Consider the following 27,127-nt stretch of genomic DNA (forward strand, 5'->3'; position numbering starts at 1 on the left):
TTACCTAGAAAGGATGAGCACATGCTTAGTAGGGGGGATTGGGAACAGGGGGCAGGTAAGGACAAGGCGCATTAATCACCAGAGCTGTACCCTCGTTATGGCACCACAGTGGGGGGTGGGGTGGTTATACTGTAGGTTTCTGCTGTGTTATGTTTACATCTGTGCCATTCATAAAATCTATAGGAGTAGCTTTAGTGAGATTGGGTGCACTGTTATGAGGGGCTACAACAATATATTTCTAGCAGGAATGATGCTCTACATGGGTTCTACCCACTTAATTTGCAGGCTGTCACACTGCCGCTTAATTGACGGCCTTCTCCACCAATCAGAGAGCTCCTTCTGCCCTCCCCCTGTTATGGCCACCAGGGAGCAGTTTGGTTGTGTCATAATAAACACCACCTAGCCGCAGCTCCGGCGGTTGTAAACACACCAGCACCCAGTCCTGTCGTGATGAATAGAGCTGATTAGTCAGTGTAGCTCTGGCTGAGCCATAGGAGCTGCCTTACCGGATTACAGGCCATCACTAGGGTGGTATGAGATCAGCCGTGCAGAAAATTACTTTCATGAGGAGATTCCATTAAAATAATACTCAAAGCACAAATAAGAAAAGATAAACAGAACAGGAACGTGTCTGGACGAAAAAAAAGAGTCAATATCGTACAGCTATAAAAAATAACATGAAAGAATGGGTTTATAGTAATGCAAACAGGAAAGCAAATTCTGTCTTCCCCTAAAAGGTTTCTTAATAAAGCATTAAAATTGTATTTATCTTGGTATAGTAAATTAATGCAATAATGCTATGATTCAGTAAAATGCATTGGGCACGTGGATTATGTTTTTTTTAAGTCAGTGTCTGTAAGGAGACTGGTGTGTTCTCCTTAAGTCCACATGGGTTATTCTTATTTTCTCCTAAATAAACAGTAGATAAAATTGACTATACTCTATCCTCAGGCTCCTCTAGTGTTGGACTGGTGCCCTGTCCACAGAATGCTGCGCAACACAACCTGACCAACAAGAAGCTGACATAAGATGAATGAAAGAATGAAGTTGCCATATCATGATCCAAAATAATACATCTATGTATGTCCTATCACATATGTATCACATACGTATGTGTAGTTTAAGTATGACAGGTATGTACTTGTTATGATAGGTGAACTTTTAAAAAAATGCATTGAAGTGTATTTTTAAAGTGTATAATTTTATAGAGAACAAAAGTTTATCTACATGTTTATTTCAGTACCAATGATGAAAAAAATGTAATTAGAAAAAATAGAAATACACAACATGGACAACAATCTATTGTGCAATAACCCTGTTGGATATCCCAGTACCAATGTAAGATCCTGAATTAATTTACATTTCTCAAAGGTTTTTCAGCAGATGTAAATTGATGTGTATGATTACTGTGGACCTCTACCTCACTCTGCCTCACTCTACCTTGCTTTACCTCACTTTTCCTTGCTCAACCTCACACACTCAACCTCATTCTTCTTTGTTCTACCTCACTCTACCTTGCTGTACCTCATTTTACCTCACTTTACTTCACTCTACCTCACTCTCACTCTTCCTCACTCTACCTCAATCTGCCTTGTTTTGTCTTGTGGGCACAGTCTGCAATCTTGTGAGCTCCCTCTGTTGCTTCACGTGGAAAATGCAGTTTACAATATTTTTCCTAAAATGAGTTGAATTGAAAAAAAGAACAATTGAAGCACAAGAGATGCTAAATACACATCAGTGTTCGAGATAAATGGTTATTTATAATATCATTACTCAAAGAAAGGATTCTGTATCAAACTACAAATATGATTGGGCTTGACTCAACATCCCTCTAGATTTATGAAGGACAGTCACCATGCCCTTTCTCTGCGCTGACATCAAGAAATGACCTTCTCCTATTGGAGGAACCTTCCCCTTGGGTGTGCTTATAACCGAGTCGCTCACCGTCTTTAAATGTCTACTTAAGACCCATTGCTTTTAAGAGCACATAATTCAGCACTAAACCTCAATTAATTAAAGGCGTGTGATTCCATTTAGATGTCTCACTTTGTCTCCAACACTCAGACATAGTGGACTGCACTGAATCTAGATGTTACTTACTGTGCATCTTTTGCGTATATGTATCCATACTGTCTTTCAATTTGGCTGTGTTTAAGATTAGAGGTACGTTTGGACTCTAACCTATTTATCGTTGCTGTCCAATGAAAAACACTTATCTCCATTTTTGTAGATTTTTAATTTACTACATCATTTGAACAGACAAACTGTCTCTTACACTGTGGCAACATTTCTTGATTAAAGGACCAATAAAAACTCTTCAAAATTACCTGAAATAACTCTTTTTACATTGACTTCCATTGAACGTATACAACGTATCTGTTTTTCATCGTTAAACTAACTAGGGATATTTTCTAAACGAACAGCTAAGAATTTCTGTAAGACATTTTTTTATTAGAGCTTTTGCTAAATGCTGTAAATGTATAGACCAATTAGCAATGATTTTTGTTAAATACAGCAGTTTCTAGGTTCCTGTCATGATTAACCCTTGTGGCAAATCCCTTATAATCTTCCCAAGAGATGCAAGCTATACTGCAGGTCCATTATAACTTAGTCAACCATTGCTCCCTTGAGAAATAACCAAACTGTAATGAAGGAAAATGACACTAAGGTGTTCATGCAGCTTAGATTAGAGTTGAAGAAAGGCTTTGGTTCCATGTTCCATGCTGAGCAAATCCATGGTAGGTTTAATGAAATGTTTATGAGAATGGTTTACTGTGTGCTGATTCTCATGCAAAGGAAAAATACTGGATTTAGCACAGCATTTGCTTTTTTACACAATTTGATCATCCACAGAGGTTAATTTCATGCATACACAATGAGAAGAATTCAGTCACCTCAGTGCAGGAGAATCATAATGGATAAATAATACACTAGCCCAAATGTGTTCTTTTGTAGCTACTGCTTAGAAGGGTGGCAAAGATACCACTGAATCAATAATAATTTGTAGGTCTGTCAAAAACTCTGCTACAGGAAAAAAACACACAATACTGTAGATGTGGCTATTCTTAAAATAGCTTTGTCTTCTCATTATATTATCATCAATATTTACCTGAGGATTATGAATCTGTAGACAGGATTGATGCACTGCCTCAGTTTTTATTAAGCCTTTATCAGTTAGATAGTATGTACTGATTCACTTACCTACAATATCTCTTTAAAGCCATTAGGCCAGTTACCAATTTGTTCAAATCTTACTGCACAACAATTTGCAACTTCAGCTTCAGTTGCTGAAGTCATGGGGAGGAATTTGATGCTTGGGGTCTCTTCCCACCAAACACCAATACTGCCAGTGTAACTCAAGAGCTCATGATAGCATTTCCAAATTGACACACTGCCAATGTGGTTAATAAACTCATTAGCAATAACATACATTTGCTTTTTTCACAGCTTTTTTATTACTGCACAGAAACCATTTTTCATATAAGGTAATCCCCATTCATAAAAGCTTTGTTTTGAATTCTGTTAAATATAATAAAAAATAAAAAAGCTTTTCTGTATTTCAGCATATGTGTTTGCTAATTCAGCTTTACTTAATACATAAAATGCAGTGTCTTTTGGGTTTGTTTGTATAATACAACCTCTTTGAGTAAAACGTACATATTTTCTATTGGCTCATGTCACTCTCTGTTTGTATACAAACGTGTCCTCCAGTCACTGGCATTCACCATCAGTGTGTTGTCATTTCCCCTGGACAACTTTTTCTTTTAGGTATATATGTATATCTTGTGTAATGGTTCCCTGCCTAGCCTCAGTTTTGTTGGTTGTAAAATCAAGTTATCATTTTTTGTGTTTGCCTCAGAGTTCTTTGATACATGTTATTTTACAAGATTATACTATCAGTCTTTGGCAAACTCATAAATAAAAACTTAAACAACATTTTATTATTTATTTTTTTAGTTTTTCCAACATCCAAAGTTTGTCACCTAAAGTACAGCTTAAACTTCATTTGTTAAACTTATGCATACTAAAACTAATGTAGTATGTAGAGCATAAAACATTCTGAAGGTAAAGTTTACTTTAAAAATATGTTATATAATCACAAAAATTTTGGATTTTCTGAAATTGTTCGGTTTTAAAGTGCATTATTTTACGAAATAATAAATGTATGAAAGAGAAAAGGTAGTCTTCATATTGAGAAGTGGAAGACAGACATGACTAGAATGCAACTAGATGGTCTACCAGAGCCAACAATGTACTTCCCAAACATAAACATGTACTCAAAATATGACTTAAAATATAAAAAAGTACCAAAAATAGTAAAAATATAAAAATTTAGATGTCTTCCTAAACAGTACCCTTACTATAGGCCTTAAAACAAGGAACTGGTACTACTACCAGTAAAATTTTAATCTTTCTACTAAACAAAATTCAAAACTTTTTTCCCCAGAAAACAAATCATGCCCAACACGACCCTAGTCAGATGTTGGATATGAAATATTTGTCCTAACCAAGCCTGAAATTAATATTAATTTTATTATTCTATTTCAACTGACAGTTAATAACATTCCTATTAAACATAAAACATAGATAAACATATGTTTTAACTGCTTAAACAGTTATATATATAGCAAAATGGTTCTTCTCTAAAATGTGAAGATTTAATAAACATTCTAAAACCTTCTGTAAGGAAGTGACTGTTTATAGCAACAAAAAAACAAGGAATCATTTTTGATGCTGTATAAATCCTTTTTTTATATACAGTGTATCGCCTTGTGTGCATAACCTACACCCTGCTCTGAGCCAACCATAACATGAATAGTTCATCTTTTCTTTAAAGACATGCCATTTACCAGCCACTACAACTCTCTCTGGTACTACTACTCTCTTAAATATATCTCTTCATTATGAGGTTCCTAATTTAAAAAGATAATAAGGATAAAAAGGTTGTCTACAAAAGCATGGACACAGTTTGTTATGTGTAAATTTAAAGCAACACCTTTTGTCAGTTATGTAACATCTTTATTAAGACCAAGAGAACAGTGCCAAGCTCAGTATACTGTTACTGTACAAATCTTAAAATAGGGCATCTCCTGTAGGACAAACCAGTGCTATTCACAGTAAGACAGAACTTCACCAGCACATCCAGAAAAAAGTTTTTTTTAATGTTTCTATAGCAAACGCAATATATCTGTGTATACAGAACATATAAATGTATTTGAGAGGACAATTCGAATGTAAAATAATTATTTCCTTTATGTAATGATTCTGCATAAATGTGCAAGCAAAATATATTTTAGCTTCACAGAACATGGTTTTGTAGCAGAGGTTGCATGTAGCTCTTTCGCAATATCATCTTTAAAAAAAAAGCTTTTTTTCAAGTTCTTGATCTAACTAGGACTGTGATAAAAGGTCATTAATTTACATCGAACAAAATTAAATTATTACATGGGATCCTGTGGATCAGGTGTTACTGATCCTGGCCTTGGCCAGTGGCTATTAAGGTGAAATAGAAAAAGAAGAAACCAGCTACAGCCTCATTTAACATGCCTTTCTCAAAATATTTCATGAAGTAAACAGCTTGAAAATATAAAAATAGATTTATTGTATGTATAAGTATTAAGTTATACACCAATCATGCATAACATTAAAATTCTAACATTAAAAATGTTTCCCAAAAAAATGTTTAAAAAGGTCCCACTTATGCTGACAAAACTGTTAAAACATGGACTGCAAAAATACCCAACCAGCATGGAAATGTGCTTTAGCAGTTGTTCTGTAGAATCAGATGTGAAGGGATATAATTTACTCCTCATGCCCATCATAGAGCCTTGGGTGACCATGACCCTATTCCCAGTTGTACAGGTTAAACTAGCATCTGTATACACTATCCACTGCTGAACAGTTGTAGATACTGGCCACTGCTTAACAGAAACCATAATGTTAAACATGCTGTGATACAGCCATCTAACTTTATCATTTCGCCTTTGTCAAACCAACTTAGATACTTATATTTGTCTGACTACAGCATAAAAAACAACCTACACTTGTTCAGAACTTACTATTATTTTTGCTCTACTGTTGCTGTTTGTGTGTTGCACCATGTGATGGATAGAAGCATTTAATCAGCCCACTTACTTTAAAGGCACTGGAGGTCAGATGTGCCACTCAAGCTTGCCATAATTTCCAGACTACCAAAATTCTTTAACTTTGATAAATCTATAGCTGGTTTGCTCTGGATCGAATGGGTTATTTTTGCACAGGGGTACAAATAAGTTAAATAAAAACCATGTGAGAATATTTTCTTTCTACTAGATGGTTAGATCTGTCTGGGGGAGGAGCAAAAAGGTAAATACAGGAAAAAGGTCCTGTACTCTGTACTAGGGCATGTTTATGTGCAGTTTAACATGAGGCAGGAGTAGATATAGCATTAAGTAATAATTATGTAATAGCAATGTACCAGGTTTAACTGGACATGCCAAATAAAATTTAGTTTGAGGATCAAGGTCAGATCACATTATTACCATAAATTAAGCACTCAAGAGTGTGTTTTGAACTAGACTGAGACCATCTCCCCTGCATCTGAGTACAATTACTGTATTAACACCCTCCCAAACAAATCACACTAAGGATTAAAATCAGAATCTGATTTAACTAGACTAATACATGCTGGTGTGAAAACATCCTCAGAGAGAGTATAGAAACATATGAATTAAGACTGGGAACCCCTGCAGTATAGATGTTGCTGCACATCATATATGAACCATTGTGCATTACCTAACACTTCTTTCACTGGAAATGAAGAGCCATCTCAAACAGAAAAGCCCCATCCACCAGCTGCTCTCCAGCACTTCTACTGTGCTTGTTGCTCAGGTTCCCCCTCACAACCCTAACCCATCAGCAGACCCCCACCCCCCATTCCTACAGGCTCTATCAACCCAACAGCCCAGCCGTGCTTGCAGTCCAGCTCCATTAGCTCAGAATGAGGCTCGCATGCTCACGAGAACGCACGGGGAGGTGTTGTGCTGCTCTTGCTGCAGAACGACTCACACAAATCGCCGGGTTGAAACGTGAGGGGGGGTGCAATAAAGGAAGAGAGAGGGGTAGAAGGGTAGGATGGCTCGAGATGAAACCAAACGGGGCTGATCAATATCTGAGCGTCTTATTGTGAAACGCTGCAGCGCTGTAACAGGGTAACAGGTACAGATCAGCTAAAAGAGCTGTTTATTTATTTATTTATCTCTCGTTCAGACACCTCCAGAAATAGAGGGAAATGCAGACAGATACAGAGAGAGAGAGAGAGAGAGAGAGAGAGAGAGAGAGAGAGAGAGAGAGGGAGAAGGGAGACAGAAAGAGATGCATAGAGAGAGAGAGAAAGAAAGAGAGATACTGAGAAACACACAGAGAGAAAAACTGAGTGAGATACAGAGAAACACACAGAGAAATAGAGAGAGAGAGTGACATATACATATAAAAAACCCAGAAAAGATACAGAGAAACAGAGAGAGAGAGAGAGAGAGAGAGAGAGAGAGAGATAGAGAGGGACAGATACAGAGAGAAAAAAATTGAGAGAGATAAAGAGAAAGAGTGAGAGAGTGAAAGGTAACAAGAGAGAGAAAACAGAAAGAGAGAGAAGAGAGTAGTGTGAGTGAGAAAGAGAGAAAAAGAGAGTGAGAGCTACATAGAGAGAAAGAGAGACAGATACAGAGAGAAAAAACAGAGAGAGAGAGAGATAATAAGAATAATGTGAGAGAGAGAGAGAAAACGAGAGTGAGAGATACACAGAGAGAGAGATACAGAGAGAGAGCGAGACAGCAAGAGAGATACGGAGAACAGTGTGAGAGAGAAACAGAGAGAGAGATACAGAGAGAGAGAGAGAGAGGGAGAGAGAGAGAGCCACGTGTCACATGTGCTTCACAGCAGCAGCGAGGAGGCGCGGGGCATCTGCAAGCCGGATCCAGAGGAGGAGGAGGCGGAGGAGGAGGGAGTAGAGGAGGTGGAGGATGCTGCGGCAGGCGATCCACCGCGGGCTCAAGGCGTCCTTCTACTGGCTCGGCCTCTTCGTCAGCCGCCACCCCGTGTTCTTCCTCACCGTGCCCGCCGTGCTCACCGTGGTGTTCGGATGCGCGGCGCTCAGCCGCTTCCAGCCCGAGACGGAGCTCGAAGCGCTGGTGGCTCCCGCGCACAGCCTGGCCAAGATCGAGCGCAGCCTCGCCAACAGTCTCTTCCCCATCGAGCGCTCCAAGCACAAGCTCTACTCGGACCTGCACACGCCCGGCCGCTACGGCCGCCTCATCCTGCTGGCTAAGGCCGGCGGCGGGAACATCCTGGAGCTGGCCGAGCAGGTGCTGCACGTGCACCGCCAGGTCCTGGAGCTGCGCGTGAGCCACAAGGGCTTCAACTACACGTTCGCGCACCTCTGCGTGCTGCGCCACCGCGACCGGCGCTGCGTGCTCGACGACATCCTCGCCGTGTTCGAGGACATCCGCGCCGCCGTGCTCGCCAACACAACGCTGGCCAAGGTGCCCGTCAGCTACCCCAACACGACGCTGAAGGTAGAGGAAACCCCCTCCCCCTCACCCCCCACCACCTCAACGCATTAACACGCCCCCCTTTCGGAATATATTTTTTTCACCCCCTGTTCCTCACGCGCGGGGTTGTGTTGCTGCTGGGAATAAGTACCGGTGGATTTACTGGGTGATGTGGAACCGCAGCACGGCAGCAGCAACACTAGCTAAAGGTCTGGAATAGGGCTAGACGATATGGACAACATTCGTATCACAATGTCTATCTTAATTTCTTAAAATCGATATCAGCATGTTAAAGACCACTGAACAAGTGCAGATGTAAAAATTGAATTTGCCAGTTCATGTGAAGCACTCTGTACTAAACATCAGTTAGTGATTTAAATAATGTATACTAAAATCCTACCTTTCTTGCAAACATTTTATAACTATTATTGTCCAGCCCTAGTCTGACATGAACCAAAAGCTAGCTTAGAGTTTCTCAGAATAGTAAGCCTCAATTCCTTCCACTACAACAATCTAAGCTTCTTGCTTATTTGTATGTGCCGTATCAGTAAAGGTGAGTATCTTTGCTACAAGTCTCATTTCTATCAGCTGGTTTTGTGGGGTCTGTTGCTTCAGGTCTGTAACAGTAATCTCACAAATGACAAAACAAAACAAACTGTTGGAACACACTTCAAAATGTGCCACATTCATTGTCCCTGGAGTTCATGAACCCAGCTAACATGCTCATGTGGTGTTCACACAGGTGGACTGTGAGCTATGTGTTCTTACTGGATCCTTAATGGGCCCCATCATTACAGCCTGTATTTGCACCATCTAGGCCCTGTGTAAGGTGTAGAACCCAGACAGGGCCAATGTTTAACCGCTGCTGGTCCCATTACTGAATCTGATGGAAACCTTCACTGACATCCATATGTGGGGCCAACATGGAACCTGTGGACACATCTTATTGGGTCCCAGATTTACTTATCCTACAGACCCCACATTAATTTGTTATCTTAGAAAGTGTCATGGCTGACATCTTATGCAGCTATCAATTTTCGGTTCAGGTCATTTTTGATTGCTGTTTGGTTCTCAGGAAAGTTTTCTTGTACAGAAATAGAATGTTCCCATTTGGTTGCACATTATAGTTCTGGGAAAGTTCCCCAAATGTTCTGATAACCTTAATATGACTAAAGCTTTAGGTAACTTTGAAGGAACTTTCTGGGATATCTAGTAGGAGTTATCTAGTAGTAAGACAGATTTAAGCACACCATGTAGTATCATAAACGTTTTGATAACGTTTTTGTAACTACAGTATTATTACATTAGCTATGTAAATTCCTTTAAATACAGCTCAGATGCATTTTCTTTACTTTTTTGCATTTTTCTGTCTAACTGGACCATGTAAAACCTACCAGGAACGTTACTGAAATGTTAAGATTATACACATGAGAAATAAACCCTTAAGGCAACATTTAGCTACTGTTCTTTGGCGGTTTTCTTAAAAGGAAAGGAAAATGTTTTGTTTTAGTTTTTAAAACATTGTGGGAACAGAGATGACAAGTTTAAAGGAAAATACAACGTTAAAATAACGTTATGTTATGGTTACCCTATGGCTATTTTAAACCTAACGTTACAGGAACGTTCATTGTTGGCTGGGGAGGACACGGGGGAGTCTACTACACCTGTTCATGCTACATTCAGCCTACATTCATAAAAACCGAGCCCGCGCTGTGAGATTAGCCCTGCTGCTAACCAAACGAGCTCTAGCAGCGGATCAGCCGCGGCGGGGGCTAGTGTAGGTGCCCGTCCTCCCCCTGTAGTAAGCTCTGGTTATGAATAGACTACACTGCGTGTGTGTGTGTGTGTGTGTGTGTGTGTGTGTGTGTGTGTGTGTGTGTGTGTGTGTGTGTGCTGGTTATGAATCAGCTGCAGAGAGCTGCACTGCACTCGGGGAATGCCGCGGAAAGCTCGCCGCTCTTTCTCACACACTAGCACTGCTGCTGCTATATGCTGTTAGTAACGTGCTCCCTCTGTTAGCGAAAAAGGCTACAGAGAAAACCTGCTACACACAGCCTCCACAGCCTATAACCTCCTTTCTCTGTGCAGGTGGGGTGATATTGGCCCAGTCTTCTTTATGTATACACTTAATGTGTACATTTAGCAGACACTGCAGAGAAATCCTGGTTTCTAAATATCCTACAAAAGGTGGCTAGTCAAGGGTTCCTTAGTAAAAGCAACATTTATAGCTACATCAACAGTGACCATTCAAAGAAAAACACTTGCATTGTTATTTTCACCATTAACAAATGGTTGTTCTCTATAATAATAATAATAATAATAATAATAATAATAATAATAATGTATGTCCACCGGTGTTCATAATATTAGAACCCTTTTTAATAACCAATTTAAAATGTAGTACGGTGAAAAATGCCTTTATGTTAGTTCAGTAGAATGGAAGAGTAATTTTGTCAGGGAAAACAACGAAACAATTTTTTTAGCATGTTGCATCAACATTGTGTTCTAACAACAGCAATAAGTGACTGTCTTATATTGTGATATGCTGTAAATATATTTGGCTATTACAACACAGAATATATTGTAATTTTGATCAAGTTTATCATTATTATGAGACACTCTTTGATAGAAAAATGTGTCATGAAAAATGAAACGTGTCATTGTCAAAACTGCAGAGTACTCACTAGGCTAGATCATCTTTTTGATTAGATTTACTGGCGCAGTTAATTTAGTCAAACTGTAGGCATAACTTATGTTGGCCTACATTTGTGTCATTGTTATTTTCATTGTTCTAAATAATGCGTAGTATCCTTAAATCTTAAATCTCGGACATCACTTCAATCCAAACCAAGCGGATTGAGAACCACAAAAAAGCTTTTGCATAAATCATTTATAATTATGACCTTTTTAAAATATCTCACAGTACCAGTATATTTTCTGATTGTATCTAGATGCTTATTTCACAGTTATGTCATACCATCTTGTATTAGTGACATGCTGAAAAAGACTTTTTGCCTTGCTTGGTAGCAATACGTATCCATACAACAGGATTACCTAAATCCTCTGTTTATCCAGCATACTATTAAATAAATTTACATGTAAATATGTCAGTCAGATGTAAGCATATGTGATGATGTTACTGTGCATCCATAAATGCGTACATGCTCTATGTATCTCCATCGTACAAATTATACAATCTACACTCTTTTGTGAGTTTAGGGTTTAATGCTGTTCCATTTGTGTTTCAGCAGCTCCCTACAGTCTTTCTTTTTGCATACATTTTCTAAAATGGTTGTTATGGATGGCGGACTGCAGCAGTAAAGCCAGTGAAAGCAATACGTAGTCGTTGCTACCCACCAGTCGGGTATCACACAGTAGAGAACGAGATGCATCTGAACAAAACATCACTGTTTCTTCTGAGAAACAAAAGTGGCAGCTATTTGTCTGTCCCATGTTACCCTTCTGTACCACAACATCTCCAGGCTGTTATACTGCAGCCGAGGTGTTTCTGAAGGTGATAGCACCTGCCCATGTTCCTTTCAGTTCAGTTCAGATTGTCCCAGAGACAGTGACCATTCTAAGACACCTTCAGGTTTGAAGCTAACCTATAACCACATAAAGCAAAGCACATTAAAACCTCTGACACTGCAGCTTTTCTCTGTTTGTTAAAATATGACTGTTGATCGGGCCATGGGATTTTTAGGGATACGCCACTGGGATGGAAAAAAATGCTTGGATAAATGTCATGCCAGGCACCCAGATTTGATTCACTAGGTGAGATTCTTTAGAGGTCTTTTTCTGAGAATAGGACTGTTGTTGGAGGCTTAATCCTAATGGATTTATCAAGATGTCATGAAGATATGGAAAATGATAACGCATTGCAGGGGGATTAAGATGAGCACAACATGTTCACCTACACAAGTTGCCCAGACCAAAATATTTTAGTTATTTGCTTATAAAAGTATTTATTAATAAATGACCACCCATATTGAGCGCAGAAAACAGTTGCGCTTACTATTACTGTTGATATAAGCTAAGTAATCACTGTGCTGATTTGCTGGTCTTACCAATAATATTGTTAAAATGTTAAAATATCATAACAATAACAAATAAGTAAAAAGAAATATTTTGTTGCTCCTTATGTTTGTTTGTGTTTGTTTTGCTTCAGGCTTCCCAATTCTTGATGTTATATTTCTAGAAGTGCTATGGGCAAAAGTAGGGGCCGGTCATTTTGCTCTATAGTTTTACAGAGCATTCATTCATTTTTACCTTAGGGCTGGCAATCCATGTCATCTCAGCTTGAAATATCTGTCATCTATCTTTGGCACACCTCAGATGTGTCTTGTGCAAAAAATAATTTAACCCTAAACTAGCATTTGCCAAACTCCTAATGCAAACATCTTTCAGCGGTTTAAAATTTTGCACATCTCACATACATTTCACATTTAGCAGATTGTGGAGTGGGCAATATAAAAACATATAACAACATCAGATTATTTATGTTACATGATACATCACAATATTTATTAAGGATTTTTTAAGGATGGATTAGTTGAAACTCACCATATTTTGTAAAGCCATTGAGTACAGTATAACGATTTTTATTAAATAAAAATTAGCAACTAACTATGCTATTTCTAAAGCATATTGTAAGACAATTTGTGAAGATAACCAAAGAGATTGCATTGCTTTTAACTTTCTATTTATTTTTTCCTAATTTCTTATTTCTCTAATTGTGTTCAAAGAGAAGAATTGTACATGTTTTCTGGGTACAGTTAAAATATAGCACACAGGAAATGATGTAAGATCTGTAGTTTTGTGTTTATTTGATGATAGATTTGAGAACATTACTCAACATGTATGGCACCCAAGCAAGGAAAACCTTCAAGCAGTTTTTAAATAAAAACACAATTGATATAGTCAGTGCACAGTGCTTACTCAGAGAACCCTCTTCAGAAAGGACCTTTGACCCTAAATAAAAAAGGGTTAAAATGCTGCAGTAAATGTACTTCAAATGTACTTCATATTTATTATATATTCATTGCACATTTCTGTGAATTTCTTCAGTAAAGCTACCTGATCCTTGGAACATGCACATGCATGTGATTCACATTTATATTCTTTAGGGGAAGCAAGTAATCACAGTTTATCAATCTACTAAAGATCCACAAATCAAAATATGCTGGTAATTTTGTAATAAATGTACTAAATCCATAATAAAATATCTTCTACATTGTTTGCAAAGACTAGTTTAGTTTTGAATGAAAATTTAGAGTCCACACTGTCAGAATTTCAGTCTGTTTTAAGGTTATTAGAGAAAGTAATCATATTGAATTACACCATTCTCTTTATTGATTTTGCTTTCTAAATGTTTAAATCAGAAATGTTTACATCACCTCTCTCCACTGTATTTCACGTCCGTCTGTTTTATGTGCAGGATGGCCGTGTTGCGTTCATTGGTCACCAGCTGGGCAGTGTCGTCCTGGCTCCACACAGCCGAGACCAGCAGGTCAAGTCGGCCCGCGCCATCCAGATCACCTACTACCTCCGCAACCTGCGGCCCATGGTGCAGGACGCAATCGCAGAGAAGTGGGAGAACGAGTTCTGTAAGCTGGCGCACCGACTGGCCACAGCCAGCCAGGACCTATACATCCAGTCCCTCACCTCTTTCAGCCTGTGGCGGGACTTCCACAAGACTGGTGTGCTGGCTAAGAGTGAGGTGCTGGTCAGTCTGGTGTTGGTGCTGCTGGCTGCTACCATCTCCAGCTCCATGCGTGACTGTCTGCGTGGAAAGCCCTTCCTGGGCCTGCTTGGCGTGCTCACTATCTGCATCGCCAATGTGACGGCCGCTGGCATCTTCTTCATCTCTGACGGCAAGTTTAACTCCACGCTGCTCGGAATCCCCTTCTTCGCCATGGGTAGGTGCACATGTTGATTGTTGCCTTCCATTGTTGCGCAGGATTTAACTAATTGCAACTCTTCAATGACAGGGGAGGGGGGCATAATTGTTCTGCGCCTTTGTCACCATGGACTGTTTGTGTCAGGAAAGTAAACAAATACAAAAAGCTGGTGATGATTACAGGCCTTTTTTGCAGCAGGATAAACAAAACATGTTTACCTCAAAACTCAGAATGTCATGATAATTTCATTATCGATTTATTGTACAATATGTACACATGACCTGAATACGTTTTTCTGGTCTCAAATCTACCCATTATGTTTACCATTTTATTGGTTTACACAAAAATAAATATCACTACTATTTTAGCAAAAAACTTAAAAGACTGAAACTGAAAGAAAGCAAACTAAAGAAGACAAAATATGTCCATGTGGTTATATTTCATTCATGTTTATTTGCAGGTACCTTGAAAAATCATTTTCCAAGCTGATATTGGGATTTTCCAACAGCATTATCGCACGTAGTATTTTTTTTTAGTGCATATTGTGCACCCAGACTAAAGACGTGTGTAGATGTTGAGTGTGGTAGAGTGAGGTAGATGGTGGTAGATGATGGTAGAGTGAAGTAGAGTGTGGTAAAATGAGGTAGAGCAGAGTAGATTGTAGTAGAGTGAGGTAGAGTTCCACAGTGAACAAACACACCAAACAACTTCCTATCCTGAAAAAAATGAGTACAGCCACATGCTGAAAACCTTAGAGGAGATAAAACTAATTTAGGATCTTAAAAGCACTGTGTTTACGTCAACTCGTCAGTTCATGGCCTCGCCCACTTCGGCTTGGGACCGCCAACAGGCAGAGCTAAAGCCGGGCTGCAGCAGAACCAGCACTGTCTCGTCAGCTAAAGAGCTAACAGCTCTGTTTACACCAGCTAGTTAGAGTTAGTTATCCTGTGTAAGAAACTACAGGTTCAAATCAGATCTCTGGAGGATTCCGTGTTTTACAGAGACCTTTAATATACACTAGGGAAGAACACCGCTCGGCAGCGTCTCTTCCCTCTTCTCATGGGCGAGCGAAGTTCATCAAAGTTTAGAGGTAAACTTTACCTTGCACTCAGTGCTTTGTCTTCATAACTAAGGCTTTATCTCTGAAAAAAATTTGTCCTTGAGTTTTAGAGCTATAAAATTGACTGTGGGGGAAGACAGGTAGCGTTTTCTGCTGCAGTGCTGTTAGCCAATCAGAGGTGCTATGTTTGCATGTATGAATATTCATGAGCAAGAGCCGAAATCCAGTAATTCAGTGATCTAAAGGATCTAAAGGCTTGAACAGAAACACAAGAGCACATTTTTTCACAAAATATGGCTTACATGGCATTCATTCATACTAGACCACAACTACGATGAAATGAGACCTTTTATTAATCGTTGGGATTTGTGATTTTTTAACAGCATCGCATTTTTAGTGCATATTGTGCACCCATAATGAAGACTAAAGAAGTGTGTAGAAAAGAAAAATAAAGGAAGCCATAGTGACAAGTCTGAGTACATTGCTTTTTGCCCCAATGTTTATAGGTAAAACGGAAGCATATGAAACGTAAATCATATTCAACTGACAACTCCATCAACTACCCTAAATTAAAATCTGACTAGACTTGACCAGCAAGACAAGAGCTGCGGAAAAATCTAATTAAGGTTAAAACTGTGGCAATATAACTCTCACCTTACACAGCTCTTGTGTGTGAGGTTGCCAGGCTCAAGTGTGTGTAACAGGGCAGTATCACAGTAATTGTCCTCCTTCTTTTTTGGGTTTAAAAGGCAGCAGTTCTATTAGACTTTGTGGTTATTGTAGATTTAATCCATTGGCAGCTATTATTGAAAATTGTATCTGATATCTCACCGAGGATTTAGAGAAACCCAGTTGCCTACCATAACACCGTCCGACTGGTTTGAAAACAGAACGTGTTTGACATTCCGTCCGGCCTAGCAGATGTCCACCAACATCCTGTCACGACAAGGTAGCAGGACAGTAAATCAAACATGAATCACAGTCCTATCCTGTCCCCTCTGTGGTGGTGTCTAGTTGATTAGAGCCCTGTCAGCGCCTTCTCTGACAAGACGTATGCTGCGAATGCAGATGCCACATGGTAGACCTGTGTTGTTATTTTTTGTGTAAATCAGCTACAGGAAAGGCCAACATGAAGAGAGAACTATAAATACTGACTGTCTAATTAGACCCTGTTCAGTTACACAGGATGCCCCTCTGGCATTATCCATGTGAACTCCCAAATCTGGCGAGCCAATTAAGATTGAACTGAATGCAGTGGGGTTTTTTATTTGGTGATTTTTTTTGTTGTTTTTCTTTTTGTTTGTTTGCTTGTCACGTTCTCTGTTTGACATTACATTTTTTTAACACTGATTTCACCGTCACAACATATAGAGGGGCAAAAAGAGCATTTTATGCACAATTAATAGGCATTAAATGAAACTACATAATTAGACTGCTAAAGACAAGGCCCATGTTTTATTAGTCATACATTATTGATAAAAAATTATGGTCTTGTAAAATCCAGGGTAAGGTTATAAACCCGGTCAAGGTTACACATAATGTTCTGCTCTTTGTAAAATATCTCACTTCCATACTGCACCTATTGTGTCCCAAACGATCTGAGCTGCTTGGACGCTCAGTGGTAAAGCGAGGCTAGTCCAGCGTGGAAGATTAATTGTGATCTGACCAGTGGATTTTTTGAGCCTTTTACGGAATGCCAGCGAGCCCTGATTTACTGAGCTTGGACCTTACAAGGGGGGCACAATCGGGTGGGATAGATTTTGTCCCGCTGGACAAGATGAATGTTGACACTTTACACTGCTGGCCACAGGCGTCTTGTGACGTGGGAAGGCGTCCCTGGAGACCCAGCGTGATTCTGATGGGCAGTGGGACTGATGCCGGGACAGAGACAGTAAAGTGAAGAATTTTAAGTGTGTCCAACCAAATCCTGTCTAAGTAGTTCACAGATTTTAGACTATAATCATCATTAGTATTATTAATTGTTTTCACAAACATTTGTATGTCACTGTATCTTAAATCTTTACGTAGACTTCAAACAGATACTGTTGAATGTTTCATTGGTTTTGACAAAATTGTATTGCAGCAAAAGAAGATTGTAGACTGTAATCCTGTATCATGTTTCTCTGCACACTATTTATTCTCCTTTTTTATTCTTCTTCTTTTACTTTTACTTATTTTACTTTTACTACTTTAGCTTTAGGAATGCTACCAAAGTGTAGACAGTTATGTTTAACATAAAAGATAGGGAAGATTTCAAAGACACAGATTAATCTTATAGAAACACTCTGGTGTTTTTAACCTTTCTTCCATCTGCCACATCTGTAGCATAGTGCTGATTATACATATAATAACTAAAACCCATTTCACTGTACTTACAAAAGAAATGAACACCATATTCTTCATTTGTAGATACTGTTTGTGGCAGAAAGTACTTAAAGCAACCTGTCTATGATAATTGATCGTGTGCTGCAGATGTGGGAACTTACAAAAACAATAATAATAGTTTAAACTTATATGTGGTGAATCATGGCTGAAATATTATTTATTTTAATAGTATACTTAATCCATGTCCAGGAATCAAGTCCAGAGTAGTTTATTCCTAATATATTAATGCAGTTCTGGTTTTAGTAGAACTCTTTGTACTCTGTTGTTATAGCATGGTGTTCTCATCTGGCATTAAGAGCATTAAGTGCCCTATTTTAGCGATCTATAGGCAAACCGTATTCCCTGCACTGTGCAGCTTGTGTGTCTGTCTGTGCATTTGGTATTGCAAGGATGCAAAAAATACCCCTTGAACGGCTCAAAATGTGCAAAAGGCAGGTCTCTTAATTATTGTTGTTTTGGGCATAACATGAAATAAACCAATTAGACCAATTAGACCATTCCCTATTAGACCATTCCCATTCCCATTGAGCTCCACTGGCTACCAGTTGATGCTCGCATCAAATTCAAAACTCTTACAGTCGCCTCGCTTTACCAAACAAACACTCACACAAAGCAATCCAGACTGTTCTCATACAGAGTTCCCCAATGGTGGAACAAGCTACCTTCCACTACCAGATCAGGAGAATCTCTCGCTATCTTTAATAAACTCCTGAAGACAGAGCTCTTCAAAGAGCACTTACTCTCTTAACACCTCTAACACACTAACTACTTCTAACCTCATTTCCTTCTTCCCCTCCTGCACACTTTATTTTCCTTCGACCTCCTTTAAGCCCTATCTAAAATGGTTTATCTTAATTCCTATTACTTTTGTACTTGACTTTTGTAAGTCGCTTTGGACAAAAGCGTCTGCCAAATGTAATGTAATGTAATGTAAAAAAAAAAAGTCAGGTGCACTCTGACTTTGGTGGATTGGTATTTTAACGGCACAGTGCTTCTGCTCTTCTCAGCAGAGGAAATTGACCTGTGTGGTCACACTCCTTGTGTGTGTGTAACAAGCGAGGTTGTATGTCCACTGAGAGCGTGCAGTGCGCTTGCATTGCCAAGATAGTAATGAATGTCTGAAAAATGTCTGTAATATACCGTAAATTTGCACATTTAAAAGTGAGGTGAACACACCTCACTTTAAGACTAACACTTGTGAAAATAGGGCCCTAAGTGTACATATCCAAATATAATAAATGTATACAGTATTATTTGCTTTTAAAAGTTTACAGTAAATTTTTTTATCAGTCATTTAATAAACGTTAAACCATCAGTCTGGCAACAAATGTGTTCAAACCTCTGTGAATCAGGTGGGAGAAACTTGTTACCATTAGCTTAGAATAACATTCTGTTCTCTGAAGAACACTGTGATCTCGGCCCAGGGAGAGGCCGAGTCACGTGACCGGACCGCAGAGCTGGACTCAGAAACACAGCACAGAGATTGCAAATGCAAGTCACCAAGCTGTGTTAATTTACACATTGTGCCAAATCAAAACTAATAAACACCTTTACAAGTTTCTCTGAGTTCTCTATACATCTCTCTCCATGGCCAGAAACAGCTATGCTTTTAATGCTGCAGTGTGCTTACTGAAAAGCAGCACCTGTCCGTAATCAAGGGAAAGAGAGTCCCAGCTCAAATATTGGGGGCGAACTTGGCGACTGTATTTCTTACGCTCAAGTCTGGGCAACAGAACCCCCTCGTATAAATGTTTGGAGGAGAATGACTCAGATAGAGTGACTGCTGTTGAAAAGACAGAAAGCTGAAATGAAAGCTTTTCCCCCTGTGGATTTTTCTGTATCTGACTCACTAAGCTAACTCCACCGATCCTAGATCCATGAGTACCACACAGCAGCTGTGCTGCTACTATGGCTAACTGCTATGTTTCTAACACAAGTGTTGACGCCAAAAACTGTCTGAGAGAGTGAAGTACAGCGACTGTTGTTGGAGGGAGAGGAGTAACAAATTATTAATGTTTAAATAAAAATAAATGTTTTAAATAAAATGTTAGAATAGATAGAATAAAAAGTTATTTAAAATGTATATCACGTTTTTTTTATATTCATCTTTTTTTTTGGCATGATTAGGCTTGTATATAGGTTTGTGGCTTATTCTTCTGTCAGGAGTGCATATAATGCAAAATATTAAGGCTTTAAATGGAAACTTTGATTACTATAGGGTTTACTTTGTTCCAGAAAATTACACAATATATGAAGGAAGAATGTAAACAATACAACTAAAAAAAGAGATATTCCCACAACTTCTGCTTCTGTTTTAAAACGAAATATTTTAAGGCATTTCTATAAAATGCTTGTACTGTTACTTCTTGAAATTTTTCACATTTTGTCACCGTACAACCGCAAACTTAAATGTGTTTTATTTAGATTTTAAGTGATAAACCATTTGATTAGAGCAAATAATTGTGAAGTGGAATGAAAATGGAATGAAAATTTATTCAAATAAAAATATGAAAAGAATGACTTGCAAACGTATTCAGCCCCCCTTTATAAGTACTTAGTAGAGCCACCTTCCACTGCAATTACAGCTGGAAGTATTTTGGGGTTTGTTTCTACCAGCTATGTGCATCTAGAGACTGAGATTTTTGCGCATTCTTCTTTGTAAAACAGCTTAAGCTCAGTCAGGTTAAACGGACACATGAATTCTAACATATTTTAAAATATTTTTTTTTCATATAAACCATTCCACTGTTGCTCTGACTGTATGTTTAGGGTCATTGTCTTACTGGAATATGAATCTCTTTCCCAGTCTCAAGTCTTTTACAGCCTCCAACATGTTTTCTTCCAGGATTGCCCTGTATTTACCTCCATCCATCTTTCTATCTATTTTGACCAGTTTCCTTGTCCCTGCTGAAGAAAAGGATGCCCACAGCATAATGCTGCCACCGCCATGTTTCACAGTGGTGATGGTGTGTTCAGTGTTAGTTTTCTGCCACACATAGCACTTTACATTTAGGCCCAAAATTACGCCAAAACGTTAGTCTCTTTGGACTCTTCCGCATATGTGCACTTCTTATGTATTTCTTTTAACAATGGTTTTTCATCCTTTTCACACTTGTCCTGAATAAATTAGTCCGAACCGATTCTATGTGTGTTTAGACGCACATCTTTTTCCGAACTCTGGATCTTCTGTGCAATTCCATTCCTCACTGTTCTATGTGAAGAAGATGTTTCTCCATGCAGGCCAGAGCCAGTCCAGTGTTTATGCTGTTAGTACTATCACTCACTCACTCCAGTCCAGTGAAAGTGTGTGTTTTAATAAGCATTTATAGATTAAAGCAGAGTCAACACGATAATTTGAAGCAGTCATGTTACAAAACGAACTTGCACGTGGATCCAGACACGGTTAGCTTCCACACCTGGCACAGTCCACATTCGAGTCCACATAAAGCAAATCCCAGACCACCAATTTCAGGAGGATCTGGGATCAGTACCCGGGCTCTAAAGCAGCTTTCACACTTGAGTGTACATACCAGACCTGCGGGAGAGGCACACCTGGGAATAAAAATGGGGGAGGCTCTCCCAACTGTTAGCTAACAGATTTCTTATGCTAACTTGGCTAACACTAGCTAGCGTGCCATTCCACACAGCACTCTGCAGCAATTCTAGCTATATAAAAAAAGCATAACGGAAGTGGAATTAAAGTCTTTATAATGGTTCATCCACCACTAGTGTGTAACTAAACTACGTTATTTACAATAAAACAATATATAGGTGTAATTTTTAGACAGGAATGCTTGTTGAATGTGTATCTGGTTACTCCTTTTTTAGCCACATTTAACAGACTGGTTTATTCGTGTTTGCTTGTTCTTCCTTCATTAAACCCAAAACTACCAGGTTTTTTTAATTATCTTGCCTCTTTTGCCAAGCAGTGAGCTCTTATTCCTGTACATGGAACACAAACACAGAAGAGAATCTTGACACATCTTAAATTTTGTCATTTTGAAATACCATGTTCATTTGGAGATGCCCTCATTATTTTTAAATGTCACAGTAAACCCGTACTGTTATACCACAGTATTGTTTGGATGCCATTTTACTGTGTAGGGAGAACAGAACCAGTCATAATATAAATAGAGACATTCATCAGGGGAACTGCATTATTGGACAACTCATTTTAAGTGTAGTTTTTACTCTACTAGCTGTGTATTACTGACAGATTAATTCTTTCACATTAAAGTTAATAAAATGTTTTGACTTGGTTGTCATCTCTCAACATGAGGACCAGTCAGGTGTTAATTGTAAAAGGAAAAAAAGAAAGAAAGCAAAAAAAGAAACATATAAAAATACTAGTATTCAGATCAGCTGTTACACACTGTTAAGAAGAACAGGCTAATGAGCTTAAAACTAGAAAAACAACCTCGCATGTGAAGCCAGTCCAGCTGTGTGCAACACGGTTTCGGAGACAATGGATGAGGAGAGCTAGAGTAAGACTGGAGTTATTTTCATTCAGATGCATGCAGTGTGCCTATTTTTAGCTCCATTCGGAGGCTGTCACCCTTCTTGGCAGCAGAAGCGTATACGTACTGCCTTGAATGGACAAATGACAGGATGGCAAATCAATGACACATTACGTATTCACCTCTTGATCTCAGTCTACACAAAATGTTTGGTAATGTCCCCACATGTTAATCAGTGTGAATTATTGTCAGATTTTGTGGACAGTCATGGTGTAATCTCTCTGTATGTCATATTCTGGTATGTATATGGCTATAATAGCATCAAAATAGCATCCTTGGAAGTTTAGAGAGCTAACCAAGGACAAGACTCCCTCTGTTTCATGTTTTTGTAGGTTGTGAGGCTTTATGCTGAGAATAGCCATTTTCAAGTTCTTCTCAAACAAACTAGGTCATCAGGCACTGCTAAAGCAAAACTGCATAGCTAAACATTCTGCCTCATTAGCGTACAAGCATTGTGGTGTCAGAGCAAGTCAATTCTCAACTGCCACCAACCAAGAGTCAATTTCCTCTTGGTTAACCCCTTATGCTCCCTTAGGTATTACATCATAAGGATTACTAATTGGTGAAAACTTGCAAAATAGGAGAAAGTAACAGAGTTGTTCTTAAGTTATGGTGAAAAAGCAGTGCCAGTGATTCTGCAGAGCTCATATGTCTTCACAATAATAGGAGAGCTTTCTGCAGCCCTTTGTTGGTCCCTGTAAAGAACAATAGCAGAATGGAATATAACACTTTTTTTTACAGAATCAGTGAGAAACATTAATGTCGTCTTTAAGCAAACCAGTTTTAGTGTAAAAGCAGTGCTTGCTGAAAGGACAAACTACACATATGATGTATAAATAAATGTAAAAACAAAAGTGCAATTAGCACTTTTTTTAAAGTGCTTTAAAAAAAACAAGTAACGCTAGGAATTTTTTACTGGTGGTGGACAAAAAGATTCAGTTTTTTTAAAAATTGCAAAAGCACACCATCTGTTAAAAAAGCTGAGGATTAAAAAAGTATGAGCTTCTATAGCATAGGAAAATGATCCTAAATTATCCTAAACACGCCTCAAAATCAAAGTGGAAGTCACAATGGACTTCCTCCAAAACAGCGGTGGACAATATATAAGTTAATATAATTTGTTACTGGCATAGTTTTTAAATTTATCTTTATTTTTTCGAAGTATTTGTATTTAATTTTCACTTTTGGTTTTTAACTTTAACTTCACTACATTTCACAATTAAATATTATACTTTTTGCCCTAATACATTATGCAAAATCTGTCATTCCTTTTCTGTCATCTGTCATTCATTCCCTTTATGTGTGCATAAAAAATGGAAACATGGCAAAATTTAAAATAGCACAAACAAGCTCACCAGTCAGTTCTGAACAAGTTTGTTAAATGCACAATAGCTACCAAGTGCAAATAGATGGTTGAACATCAGTGTAACAGAGTAACCTGCAGCAATATGCATTAATATTCAGTAGAGTAAAGAAAAACTCAGTTGTGTTTAAGTATTAAACCAAAGCATTGCTTGTTCACAAAAAGCTACTTAAATGTAACTGATAGAAACAAAAAAGTTTGCCTTCAAATAGTTTTAGTTTTTACGCAAGTAGAGATTTAACAAAAGATTTCTATCTGAGGGTTTTAATTGTGAAAAGTGTATTTGTAACATACTGGGCCTTATGGTTTATTGTTTAGTATGTTGAGTATGAGGGGCTGGTTTATTATTGTTCATGTAGGACTCAGTGATCGGCTTTTTTTAAAAACTTGAATGTTAATTAGTTAATTACTTTTTACTGTAAATACAAAATGCTGGTCATACTATGATATTTAAAAAATGTTTTTATGTTCATTCAATAATAATAGTACAACCCATTAGTTTTTTGTATGCAGTTAAATGAATTTCTTTTGAAATTAGCCAGAGTACATGTCCCTAGTCTGTGTTTGTGTGTGTGTGTGTGTGTGTGTGTGTGTGTGTGTGTCCCTTATGCATGTGTGCCTGTCGCAGTGGCTGTCTCTCCAGCCCAGCACGTCATTCTCATTGATCGAGCTCATTAAGGGCTGCAGACTGTGGAACAGCTTGTGCCCTCCTCTCACGCACTCCCTGCTTTACCATTCACTCCACGTGTGGCAGGAATGTGCCTGGTCATGGCTAACATGCTCACGGTGCTCAGAAAACAGGTCGTCTGTCACCGGACAGCAAAAAACACCTAATCACCAGCGTCCATTTCCCACCCTGCAGCTGATCACAGGGGATTCCACACCATACAAAAGATGATGCAGAGTTAGCTGGAGGATTGAAACCTCAGTGGCGGGAACCAATGGTATTATTGATCAGCTGCAGCACTAGAAGCTCGGGATGGGAGGGCCTTGAGAAGAGATTAGAGCTGAGCTACTTAGCATGAATGTCATCAAGCTTTAAATATTACATGCCATTAAGCCAGTGGCCATATAAATTGGCTTAGTCAGGGCAGAGCAAGGATCAAGTGTTGTGTAGGCCACAGATAACAGATGTATTTGCAAGTTCAGTGAAGTGGAACCACTGCAGAAATACACCCTAACAATAGAGCAGTTTTCCTTACTGTATCTTTTTTTGTAGATGGTGTGTAGTTACTCCAATATTGGACATTATAATAACGTAATAATTAAAGCTTGTTATATGCAAATTAGCCTTAGAACAAATCCCTACATGTTTTTATGTGCTCTAAGCACACGGACCAATTTGCACTTGAGTTAAAATATTGTATAAACAGTCTATGTTTATGTACGTATATATTTATTATATAGTTTGGACACACCATAAATGATGTGGTTTTGTACATATAGTCATTCAAACTAAGAAAAAACATATGGAATTTTTTGTAAACAAAAAGTGTTAAAGCTGATGTCCGTTAGTTCTTTTTAGAGCCCTCTCTGGTGGGAATGGGTAATTGCACCGAGTATATGCAGAAGAATCATTTTAAACTGGGCGGGTGTGATGCGAGCTTCTTTCAGACCGGATGAATCCGATTCCAGGTTATGTTCAGAGAGAAAGAGAGCGCAATCAGTAAGAAACTACACACTTGGTTTTACTATGGGTGAATGAGCTTCTGAGGTCTGAGTTTCCCTTTCTGAAGTCTCCATTGCTCCACCAGCCACTCGCGTTCAGTAAAACTGAGCCGGATCCTCTTTCAGACGCTGTACGTGTGCTATAAGTATTTAAAGACGCGTGACATGGCCAGAAGAACTTCCGCAAAAAGCGATCCGAGACCCCAGTTTTAGCACACTGGTACCATTTAACTCAATACTTTGTCCCTTCTCCACCCAGAAATGCTACAGCTTTCAGTTTAGAAACTAATTAATATTGATTGCCACTTTTAACAAACCAGAATATGTTTTATATTTTAGATTCTTCAGTAGCACCTCTTGATTAGATGACAGTTTTGCACATCTTGGTATTTTCTCATTCAGTTTAATGAGGTAAAACCTGGGATGGGTTTCAGTTAACAGCTGTTCTAAACTTGTCAAAAGTTAATTACTTGAATTTCTTGCCTCTCTTGTTTGAGAGCATCAGTTGTGTTGCAAAGAGGTAAAGTTGGTATACAGTGAATAACCCTATTTGAGTAATGACATATATACTTATTAAAAATATATATAAAGTTTGATTGGTTTAGAAACTTATATGAGCAATATTTATTAAATTACACATACAGAAACAGTGTGTAATGCATGTGTAACTAAGCACTGCATCCATGAGTTACATTGTGCAGTAGCAGAGTTCCAAAATGATTTTAAAATGATTATTTTAATCCCAATATAACTTCAAATTATCATCCAAAAAATATTCATGCAATTAAAAAGGCTAAGGAGAATTCTAAAAAACATCTTTGTCCTTTTAAGTAGAATGTATTTTACTCTTTATTGTATTTTAATGAATGGTACAATGAATGGTATAATGTTGTACATAACATAACAATTAAAATTCTCTTTTGTAAAAAAAAGATAGTAATAATAATATCAATCAAATTTTCTCAAATTTTGTACTTTAAATTTCTTTCTGACTGAACCAGTACAGATACAATGACATCTTCAGAGTGTGAGCTCTGAAAGGAGAAACTGAGCTGAAAGCAGAGGCCTTGAACTCACTGCTGTGCGCTGACAGTGGCGTGATATACACTGACATGAAACTTTATGACAGGCTGAAAGCTGTGCTTTGAATTTATGGGAATGAGAAGAGTCTAACAGAAAACATACACAAACTGTCCAGTGTGCTTCGGCAGTTTTCTTCCTAGCTAACATGCTCTCAGCTTCAGTGGAGAGCTGCAGCTGTGTCTATGCCTTTTCTGGAAAATAAAGGTTTGTGTTGTTTTCTGTCCACATCAGAATACATTTCAACATTATTAACTAAACCTCTGATGTTCTAAACAAATTAGCATTTATTAGTAAAGACTATATATTGCTGTACCTGCCTTTTACATCATCTCTTTAAATAGCATCTAAATTAATAATATAAAGTGAATAATATAAACTTATTTAGCTGTCTTAACTAGATCAGAGTAACATCAGACAGATCATTTCAGGAACATTTTCCTGTATCTTTCTTTGTTCTATCTAATGCTGACAAAATATCAAAGTGTTGCATCACTCAGGATCTGTTGTCCCTGAAGCATTTTAGCAGAAAGATCTTTGATGGAGGAGGAAGTAATTGTGAACACTCGCTGTAACATTTAAGATGATCTAAATGCTATGATGCTTTGGGAAAAAAACTGACCCAG

The 27,127-nt window shown here is 38.3% G+C and overlaps 1 protein-coding gene across 1 annotated transcript in view; it reads left to right on the forward strand.

Moving 5' to 3' along the window:
• Positions 1–7,832: 7,832 nt before the first annotated feature.
• The window catches only part of ptchd4 (patched domain containing 4), a 29,169-nt gene continuing 9,874 nt past the window's right edge, over positions 7,833–27,127 (forward strand). The window contains exons 1-2 of the mRNA XM_007245404.4: positions 7,833–8,552; positions 13,966–14,446. Of these exons, the coding sequence (XP_007245466.1) occupies positions 8,001–8,552; positions 13,966–14,446 (1,033 nt within the window). The 5' untranslated portion in view covers positions 7,833–8,000. The remainder of the gene's footprint in view (positions 8,553–13,965; positions 14,447–27,127) is intronic.

The sequence above is a fragment of the Astyanax mexicanus genome, chromosome 1, assembly GCF_023375975.1.
Source record: "Astyanax mexicanus isolate ESR-SI-001 chromosome 1, AstMex3_surface, whole genome shotgun sequence".
Taxonomy (NCBI): Eukaryota; Metazoa; Chordata; class Actinopteri; order Characiformes; family Acestrorhamphidae; genus Astyanax; species Astyanax mexicanus.